This window comes from Carassius gibelio, chromosome B2 (genome assembly GCF_023724105.1).
Source record: "Carassius gibelio isolate Cgi1373 ecotype wild population from Czech Republic chromosome B2, carGib1.2-hapl.c, whole genome shotgun sequence".
Lineage (NCBI taxonomy): Eukaryota > Metazoa > Chordata > Actinopteri > Cypriniformes > Cyprinidae > Carassius > Carassius gibelio.
Window position 1 is genome coordinate 15,146,636 of NC_068397.1, and position 11,222 is coordinate 15,157,857.

At 39.1% G+C, this 11,222-nt stretch overlaps 1 protein-coding gene across 2 annotated transcripts in view; it reads right to left on the reverse strand.

Annotated features, from left to right (window-relative positions):
- The window catches only part of LOC127950849 (thymocyte selection-associated high mobility group box protein TOX-like), a 57,561-nt gene extending 47,581 nt beyond the window's left edge, over positions 1-9,980 (reverse strand). Inside the window, exon 1 of one of the 2 annotated variants that reach the window (XM_052548194.1) lies at positions 9,536-9,980. In XM_052548194.1, the coding sequence (XP_052404154.1) occupies positions 9,536-9,634 (99 nt within the window). In that variant the 5' untranslated portion in view covers positions 9,635-9,980. The remainder of the gene's footprint in view (positions 1-9,535) is intronic. The other variant, XM_052548193.1, reaches the window with a different exon arrangement.
- Positions 9,981-11,222: the final 1,242 nt, after the last annotated feature.

Genomic DNA, 11,222 nt, shown 5'->3' on the forward strand with positions numbered 1-11,222 from the left:
TTTTCCTCTGATGGCACAGCTGAATCTCCCGCAGCCATTACTCCATTCTTCAGTGTACAATGATCCTTTAGAAATCATTATAATATGCTAATTTGCTGCTCAAGAACCATTTCTTATTATTATCAATGTTGAAAACAGTCGCTGACTAATATTGCCATGACATTATCTCCACTCCAGGACATTCTCTCCAGGATTCTTTGATGAAAAGAAAGTTCAGAAGAACAGTTTCATCTCTGCTGAACAAAAGTATATCTCCCCAAAAAATCTTAATGAACGAACGGTTGTGTTCATCAGTGTCATTTAATAACGTAAACCAAGGCATCAGAATGCTCACATCACGCTAAAACGACATCCCGATTAGTGCAGTATTGATGTTCTGCACACCACTCTATTTTTTGCGCTTATAGGTTTTGATTACAGCTAATGATAAGCTTCAGAGCGTGGAGTCCATTTTGATGATTATGTTCCAGAGGAGAAAGGTGTGGGGCCCACCTGTTCTATAGCCGCTGAAACATGATCTCACACTTGTCACAGGACAGCGATCAGGAACTCGTAACGTGTCCTTCCTGATCACAGGAGAACAGAAGACCAGGCATCAAAAGGCTGACAGGTGCCACTTAAACACCAAAGATGGAGCTGAATGAGGGGAAATGCAACAGGCCATTAGTTCATCTACAGATGGGCCCACAAAGGCCAGGGTGTGCTCCTTCACAAAGCTGCCGTGAGCGTGAAGTCCCTCCACGCAACAGCACCACACAATAGAGAGCAGCGCTGGCACTATTATTGCGGTCAGAATAACACACCAAGAATGCAAACAAACACACAAATGTGTTAAACAGATGCTGGACTCATTGAAACCACGCACATGCCGTGAAATAAAACGGAAGACTTTGTGAATCAAATAAGCGGTGTATTACGTGCCTTTTGTGTTGATGACACGCGCACTCAAAAACCACAAACAAAGGAAAATGAATTATTATGATGAGAGTCCTTTGAAGATATTAACAATTGGACCAATGGCAAAAGAGGATGTTTGGGATATTTTCAGGCTGCTCCAAAAATCCTGGATCAGCACCATAAAATTCATTACAGTCCGCGGAAAAAAAAGCCTTTATGTGAAAATGATTGCAATATGTTTCATAGTGAGATTAAACCAAACAATTAAGCTATTCTGGATTGGTTTTCACAGAGCCATCTGTTTGGATGTTTCCTCAAACTGGGAGCCTAATCAGCTATTCATATGTAGACTGTCATTGGGCAAAGCAGACCCAAAAAATGAGATGCCTCCAATGAATTGCAATCACAGATTTGTGCCAGAGTTTTCTCGACACGCATGGAGGCTCAAAAAAAAAAAAAAAAAGAAAAACGATTCCCCCAGCCAAAATAAAGCGAACACATGTCCAGATTTTCTGATCATTATGTTCAGCTACTTAATGAGTTGATCTTTTGGCATTTTCTGCATCACACTGCATTTGCTGATATGCTACTGGAGAAGGAAGCTAATTATATTGAGAAAATAATCTTATTCTGTAACAAACATGGCTGCAACGCTATGTCACATTTGTTTGAATTACATGCGAGGCAGATTCAAAGATTGGAGAGGGCTGAACTGGGACTGACGACTAGCATCGTAAACACAGACGCAGACGACGTAAACATGTCACTAAAATTCAAGGCCGTAAAAAGCAACTGAACACTAGAAGGCTCGTGTTTACGGCCTTGCATTTTCCACAGTGACAAAGAAAAAAATGGAACATACCAAGCAAGCTAAATTCCCTCTTTTTATGCCCACACACAAAAGTGTGTACTTAGCACTTCAGCGCAGGTCTCTTAGCTTCTTTACAACATACTCCACTCATGCAGATCTTAATTTGTCATTTTTGCATTTAAATGCATTACTGATAGATTTCCCAAACCACCTAGGATGATTGCAGACACTACATTATTTTTCCTCGAATCTGTTTTGCAGGTTTGGCCCTCTGGGTCTCTGGAACGAGCAGTGACAACAATAATCATTCTTCCAGCATAATTAACAACACTTCTGTGGGCTTGGAGATCATGACCGGCAATCATCCTGGACTAGAGGTGTGCTGATTACACTTATTCTTTCCAGATTCAAAGTAACGATCCAGTGCCAGCACTCTTTTATTCACTGTACACCTCACTGTGGTGAACTGATGAGGGCTACACAAGCCTGGAACTACATTAAATAAGAACAAGAAATGTGTAAGAAAAATGCCTGTAACATACACAAACAAAGAAACAAACCATAGGATTTCAAACTTTTTAAAGCCAAAGGCCCCAGGTCAGGAGCCCAGACAGCTATATATATATATATATTTGATGTAGTTTGAAATGTGATTTATATATATATTAGGGGTGTAACGATACGCGTATTCGTATTGAACCGTTCGGTACGACGCTTTCGGTTCGGTACGCGGTACGCATTATGTATACCGAACGGTTCGTTGGAGTAATTAATTATATTTGAAAAAAAAAAAAAAAGAGAGAGAGAGAGAGAAATATAATGATATGCGTTCAACAAGGTAGCCCAATAACCCAAACAACGTAACAGGCAACGCCCCTGACACTCCCGAAGAAGAAAAAAACACCATCTTATATGTTTATGTTAGGCTACTCAGCAGGCGCTCGCTCACTCAGTACGCGCTGAAGGCTCGTTGCAAAATAGCCAATGCGTTTAACAGACTAGAAATGAGAAGATCCTCCAATAACCAACAGGTCTGGTGTTTGGGTGCACTTTGGATTCCCTTTAAGCTATAATGGTGATGGCAAGAGAGTGGTGGATAAAAAAACAACGGTATGTCGCATCTGCAACATGACAGGGTACACCAGCGGGAATAAAAAAAAAAAAAAAAAAAACACCACCAGCGGGAATATCTGGGATATATGCGTCAGTACTATCTGGGAAAAGACGAAAAAAAGGAGAAACATGCACGCAGCAAACTATCCCTGCAGCATTTAGAAACTATAGCTTACAGGGAATCCAACCCAAACACCAGACCTGTTGGTTATTTTAGGATCTTATATTTCTGGTCTGTTAAAGGCATTCGACATTTTGCAACGAGCCTTCAGCGCGTGCTGAGTGAGCGAGCGCCTTAGGGGCCGTTCACATATCGTGCCTAAAAACGCATGGAAAACGCTAAGCGCGTCTTTCTCCTCCTTTCCAAAGCGCTTGGGCAGAAGCGCTCATGAGGCGTCTGTCTTTGCTAAGCAACAATGACGTGCTCTCTCCATGAGACGCGGAAATTTCAGCGAAGGATAAATGGATTTGCAGCTCTAAAAATCGCTTGCAGTAGCTCTGCTACTAAATTTATTTCAAAATTGCAATCCATATACAACTATGATCAGCTGATCCTTCATCTTGGCTGAGCTCTCAACGTTGTTACGGGAAAGGATGAAGCTGATTGGTTAGTTCTTGTCACATGACCCGCGGTGCGCTTGCGGCATTCTGAAAAGTTGAGATGTTTTTACATTTTGCTGTATCTAAAACGTATCGAACCGAACCGAACCGAACCGTGACATCAGTGTATCGTATCGAACCGAACCGTGAATTTTGTGAACCGTTACACCCCTAATATATATATATATATATATATATATATATATATACATATATATATATATATATATATATTATTTTTATTTTTATTTATTTTTTCATATTTCAAACTACATCAAATATATAGCTGTCTGGGCTCCTGACCTGATATATATTATCATTGTACTAAAAGCAAAATTAATTCTTAAAGTATGACACAGAAAATACAAACACAAATTGACAATTTTTTTTTTCTTACAATAAATATTGGTCCTTTTATTTTTTATCTTTTTTTTCTGAAATTTTCTGTGAACCACCTTGCATCCCTTGAGACCCCGTATGCATTAACATTATCAGTGATATCCAGTGGAGAACCAGCAGACCAGCAATAGTTTGTTGAAAATAAATGTAACCCGTTTATTGGAAACCTGGATAAATTCATAACCAAATGTGACACACTGATTTCAGATATGCAGAATGAAGAGGAACAAAAGTTTTCTTTTTTTTTTCTGTGAAGAACAACTTCACTATTGGTCAAAGTGACTGTAAATATCGCATAGAAGTCATATGACTGCATTAATGATACTATTATGGTGTTCTTTTTCTTTTCTTTTTTTTAAGGAACAGGATCAGTCACATCTGTTATCCAGGTATTAGATGCCAAAAGAAATGTGGCGTTTTATGATAAAGAACGATAGAGAGTCTCTGATAGACAGTGTCATTTATGGTCTGCAAATAAACTGGTGCTGTGCTAAAGTTCTGTGTAAGTGTTTGGACAGTATATTATGTATTTAATATCCACATCCAGGAAAATTACACGTGGACATGTCCATAAAGTCAAAGCAAACAAACGGAGCAGATTTTCTACCACATAATGGAAGGAAGTGAGATGAAACAGCCCACATGTAAAATGCTCTTATATAATGAATGTGTGTTTGTGTTTATGATTGTGTAGTTGAGTTGTACGTTGACCTGTAGAGTGGTAATGAACAGTAGCCTGAGCCACAGAGCCTGTCTCTTTAGATATGCACACATGATATGCAATTAAAAACTCTATTCACATTCCAGTGAGGCTGTCAATCAGAAGCAAATCCTTTTTGACAGTAGCCAGTGAACCGTGCCAGCTAGCCACTGAACAGGAACTCAAACACTAATGGCTTTTGTTACCAGCAAAGCCAAATTTGGATGCAATTAAGTTGACCTTAAATGACAATATATGGATATTGTGGAGACGAGACAATAATTGGATCTCGCTGTGTTTGGTTTTTTTTCTTTCAGCAAGTGTACATTTTAGTTTATTAACTGACAATTGGTTTAGCACCTGCTGCCAAGATAACAGTAAGAAGCTACTAGAAATATTAAATGTTCAGGCTTAACATAGACATTAAAAAATGTCAATCTTTTGCAAAGATATCTGTCAAGTGTGGCTGGAATGAGGAAAACAATATCACATCAGTGATGTGCAGCACTTCTTTGTGCTGTTGTGCTTGGAGCTTCACCTGGGCACAACATGAGCAAAGATCGCAGCCTATGTCAACATCTCACATTTATGACAATCCACCCATGTGTGACCGGCCAGTGTAGTGTTGACATATGCTGTTGACATAGGAAAAACTCCCAGATATCTCTCAGTGGAAGGAAATCTTTGTTTAAAGCAGGAGAGCGAGCCAGTTTGGGAGTTACAGTAAAATGCTTTCAAAACTATTCAAACATGAAGGTGTTAAAGCCCTAAATGCTACACTTAACACCTATCTAGGTATACTGACATCCCACATAACTTTTAATAATGCATATAATTCAGCAAAACCCAAACCAGGAATACAGTTTTTGTCTTACATTTTTTTAAACTTTATATTTCATGACGATACATGGCACTTTCATAAAAAAAAATTCAACAAATGATCAGAAAATCTGGAAATGTTGAGTGATCAATAAATTAAATATTTTATCAACATTTTACTTTATTAATCTAATATGAATTTTTTATTTATTTTTTTTATTTTTCAAATCACGTTAAAAAGATTTAGGTATAGATACAGTTTAAAATCTATTTTGTGCGATACAACAATAAAACGAGGAAAATTAAATATTTAAAAGAAGAAACAAATAAATAAATAAAGATCAATTCTTTTAAGACATCCAGTGGTGGAAAGCACAGTTTGAAGCTATTTTCATGCTAAGTTCATTTTTATGACAGTTTACCAAATATCTAATAGTTCTGTCTCTAATGGTTAAAAAATCTGTACATTTTAAAGCAGTTGTGGATTCTAGGTAACAGTAAAAACTGTGTATTTATTTAACTCATAACGTTCATACAGACCTAGCTTAGTATTTAAAATCAGTTTTATACCTTTATAATATATCCAAAGTTTATCACAAGCTTAAGTAAATATTAATATATAGAAAGTGCACAGTGACAGTAACAAATACCATTCTGATAACATGATTCTTACATTATATACTTCAGTTTCCACCAAGAACAATAAAAAAATTCAGAGTTTTGTGCACCAAACCACTTACCATTATGATATCACATGAACGATACAACATCAAATAAAAACAGACTGCTGCACGCATTGATTTCCTCTCACATTTAGGAGTGTGGTTTGATCAGTGCTCTAAAGGCCGAGGCTGGAGGGGGGCACGGATGAAATGCCCACTCAGTCTCACCCTGTCATCGCATCACTCTTTCTGAGAAGCAGTGACCTGGTAAACAGAGATTACCAGTGCAAGCGCCTCTCTCCTTCTCTCCGAGTCAAATCAGCTTCTACTTTCAGTGCTCAGATGATAAGTCTGCTTGCTCCTTTGTTTAAAATGCACATGCGTGTAATGATCATTGCAGCTGGAGATGTAGAAGGACTTGGGGGGGGGGGGGTAGTAAGTTTTAGAGTGAGGTTTGAGTACCGCTCTTGACTAACAAACACAAAGGACAGCGTATTATGTCAGGGTCGACATCCTGGGACCCTCTGACATCCAGGACCACCAAAGATCTCAGTAATTTCTACTTAATTGAAAATGCCTGTGGCTAAACACACACACACACACACACACACACAGCAGACTTTATATTACAGAGCATGGCCCATGACACCAATACATATCTGAGATATCTAATTTCTCATCCGTTTTTAATGTAATCTCCTTAAGAGCAGGAATGTACTAAGATTTTTACAAAGACATCAAAACCACAGACAGAAGATTCAGGAGACTCTTGCCCATAATTGTAATCAAAAGAGCCTGGATTTAAACTCGCAGGTTTTCCACGGACAAATGTTCATTGGTGTCTGTCTTGAGACAGAATGTAAAAACTAAAGCCATATGTTCGCTGGGTTTTAAAAAATGTATGTCAATAAAAATTAATTGGCCTGTTCTGCCCACCAACTCTATTCTTTGCTGTTGCTTTAAATGCACCGGCAATTCTACTCTCTTGTATCAGCCAAATTCATTCAAACATTGAATGTGTAGAAAATTAGTGTAGAATTTACTAATTTACTGTTGTTAACTAAGCATGAATCTTTAAAGTAGTAAAACTGAAATAGTATTTTTTTTTTTTTTTTTTTTTTTGTAGAACATATTTAATTTACAACTGTTTTCTACACTACTTGTAGGGATGTATACAATACCCAATTAGTTAGATCAGGCTTCTGCTATCCTAAGACTTGACAGCACACGAGATTGTAGACTGTAAACAAGCAAAACCTGTGAAATCTGGGAACATACAAGATCTCACCACTCCTTAAAACCACATCAACGACGGACTTACAAGACAATGAGTCATGCGTAGTGTTAACAGCTTGCTTGCATTATCTCATTGGCCGTAATAACTTCGAGCCTGCAAACTCCATTAAAGCAGCGACTTGAGCACCAGCTGAAAGTCATTAGGCATGAAATAAATCATTGACTTTGATATAGGTCGGCTTGAGCGGAGTAGTTTTGTTGGCCATTAATGGTCAGGGGCTGCATCTTTGCCGGCTTTCATAATCCCAAACAGACTGTAATCCAATCCTACCCATGATGCCACACTCTCTCTCTCTCTCTCTTGAGTCGCCCTCAAGACCACTCTTGACTTCCTTAACAGCAGCGCTTGTGTATTAAAGCACACATCTGAGGTGCAGATTCAGATTCAAAGAGTCCTCTACGTGGTCTTCAAATTCAAATTTAATTGCTTTTGCATTTATTTGCTTGCCAAACACTTTCTCAGCAAACCGCCACAGTGTCTTGTGACAAAAATGCCAGAGGAGGTAGAACGATAAGCACAGGGCGATAAGAACCGAACTGTATGGCGCAGGAAGTGTGGAGCATTAGTGTGTTCAAAGTTGCTTCAATTTTGTTCAGACTTCAGACTAGAAACATGTACCTTTCACGGCACTAAAAGCATAGTGCTAGACAAACACAGACTTTCCTGCATTTACACGTTTTGCTGAACTGCAGAAAATCCACAACAAAGTGCACTGCAACTGAACGCTTTTAAACCAGCACATGTCTCCGAGGCTCGGAACTAAAATCCATAGTGTATGAATAAAAATACAGTGCTTGTTTTTATATCTATCTGTCCACATCACACAGAAAGAGTGTGGTCTTCTGGGATCTGAGGAGAGCAGGTAATCAGATGGGGGGCTTTGTGCACAGACTGAATCAGTCCCACTGGCAGCGTGACCCCCGTTTAGCCACATACCATCAATTTCTGTCTATTTGTTCTGTAGATACCACACACCACTGTCACAATCTCACTTGTTTGCTCTGCTGTGTACCCCCCCCCCTCCCCAACCATCTCTTTCTCTCTTTCTCACTCTTCCAACTTCAGCTCCCCTCCTCCCTCTCTTTCCGAACTGCTAAAATGAAAAATCTCGAGTGGAGTTGACTTGCCACTGCAGTAAAATTACACTATATAGATTATATCTGAAAGCCCTTCCCCTCCTTCCCTCCCTCTTCCTTTCCTCCCTACCCCCGCCAACCTCTTTTCTCTCCTCTCTGGTTTTATAAACTCAGCAAAGATATTAACAATTTACTGCTGCACATCAAAATTACATCTAACAAATGAATGACTGAAACAATGCAATGAAATTGGGCTTTCAAGGATTTTGCTTTAGATCTGTCACTAAAAATGTGATTCATCCATAAAACATTTCACTGTGTATGTGACTGCACTTAGACATGGATATGAGACCTATGGCAGTGAATCAAGAAGCACTGAAAGGAATAATACAACCCCAACCCCCTCTATATCACCCCACAGTAACCCTACCCCCTCCTCATTAAGACACACACACACACACACACAGAGAGAGAGACACACACACTCCCGCTCTCTTCCCCATCTCTCTTTATCCTGCGCACATGCACTGCACACACACAGTAAACAGCACCATCATTAGGAGAAATAGAGGAATATAAAACCTCACATATCTCTAATGTTCCTCGGGGACTTGGAGGATAAATTAATGCCGTAGGTTTAAAGTACAAAACATAAATATGATGTGAACCGTATTATGAGCATTCACACTACACACACTATTTGTTTGCGCGTGTTGTGTAAAGGATAGTTTGTTGATGTCCATGAGTTTGTGGCTGTGATGAAGAGCAGGTGTATTGAAGCAAGCGCGCGCTACTTTTTGTTGCCAACTTAAATAGTGCGTTTTATTATTATTTGCATGTTATTTACAATCCGCGCGCGGTTTCTATGACAACCCGAAACAGCGTTTTTAAGTTCGCGACGTAAAAGGCACGTGAAAACGCTGATGTGTGCGTCTGAGAGTTAAACATATAAACATTTATAGTGAGGGAAAAGTAAACAGATAATAAATGTGTGGCATCGCGCTCAATCGCTCCGACTTTCTCCGACTCTCTCTGTGACAGTCGAGTGAAGCGCAAACTTTGGACAAGTCCTCAACAGTCTTCATTCAAGTTCAGCGAGACAAAACACGTTCAAGAAGATCCACATCATAAAATATCATGCATCATAAAATGAAGCTTTACCTTATTGCAATACGGAGAGTCCGAATAGTGTGACTGTCCCAGTCGGGAAGGATCTGTTGCTGATGGTGGCGGAGGTTGAGGATAAAATCTCACGTCCATTTCAGTAAAAACATTAACCGGTCCCTATTGCCTTTCCACTAGAAATCGTGTTCCTCGCTTACTCAGAGATCGCAACGCAAATAAGAGAAGAAGGTGCAAAGTGAAGACTGAAAGAGCCTCACATCCGTTCCGCGGTTTTCGCAAAAACTTTTATATGAACCTCTACCTCAGTCGTCTTACAATAGAGAGATACCGCGGAAACAAGCGCTCAGGTTTGGAGAGAACAAGAGCATTTGGTGAGTCTGTGTTGACTGCTGTGAGTAGAGATGTGTATCTTCTTGGTGCAGCTGTGGCTCAGTGTAACTGCTCTATGGAGAGAAGGGAGCGCTTTACCAATGTTCACACACAAAAGAGTCGCAAGACACGCGGCGCTAGCGCGGAGCGGCCACAGGGGGCGCTGTGAAGTGCGCTCCAGCGCACAGGATTTGCATCACTTTGCGTATGATACTGTCTTACATATGGTGACGGAAGATTCCGTTTAGCTGTGCCAGTATCGCTCTTCAATACGAGCACATTTTTGACAGGAGTGTCTTTAGAATGTATTAAAATGATAACCGAGAGTCTACAGCAGCGGTTTAAATTTGGTTCACATAACATAAGGTGGCCTCAGCAAACTTCCAAATTGGACCCCAAGATGAATTCAGTTATTTAAAACAGTATTCAATCTTTTAACTTTAACTTCACATACAGTTTACAAGTTAAACTCTGGAACCTGAGGAAGTAAAGCATGTAAACCGGCCATCTGACTGAACAACATGCTGTTTTTAAAAGTTATGGAGTCATCAAATTAATCACAGTTAATTGTTTTAATGTATCAACACTATGAGGACACTCAAAAAGGTAGTCTAAAAACCAGTGGTCTACAATTGTGGCAATCCTAAGAAAATTGGAAACGTGTATGTTTAAGATATTAGCCTTCAAGAAAAGGAATATGTTCCAGTTGAGCCCTCCTTGCCGTCAAAAACATCCACTCCTGGTTTTTCATTTCTCCCTCCCCATTTGCTGCTCCTCCACTCTGCACCTCTCACAAGAAAAACATTTGATGGCATATGTTTTGAAAAGTATGTATTCTTAAAGATGAGGACACTGATTCCTAAGTTGTATATACAGCCATATTTCAGAACTAATTTACCCAACACTGACCATAAATATGATATTTATTCTGCTTGTGAAGGAATCTATTTTCTCAAGGTCTATAGGTAAGTTTTTTTTCACATTGCTTTATTTTGATATAGATAAGGCAGCTGATTCCCCCAAATAACCAATCAAAACATTCAGATATGTTGTAAATCTTTTTTATAATTACTTATTTATTCATTTTTATTTTTTAATGTATAAATATAGGGCAACTGCCTTTCAAAAACAAAGACTATCAATAATAGCTTCTGAAATAGTTTATTCCGTTGTACCAGAAGCAACATCTCAAAAGCTTAAGAAATGTATAATCAGTGAAGATGAACCTAGTCCTTTTCTTAGCAGCTCCAACCAAAGCAGCTTTGAATTAAAACAGAATTAAAATAGAGAGCTGACAGGCTTCACTACTCGCTCCAGACCTCAGCACACAGTCTATTAAGCAGCTCTGTGCACA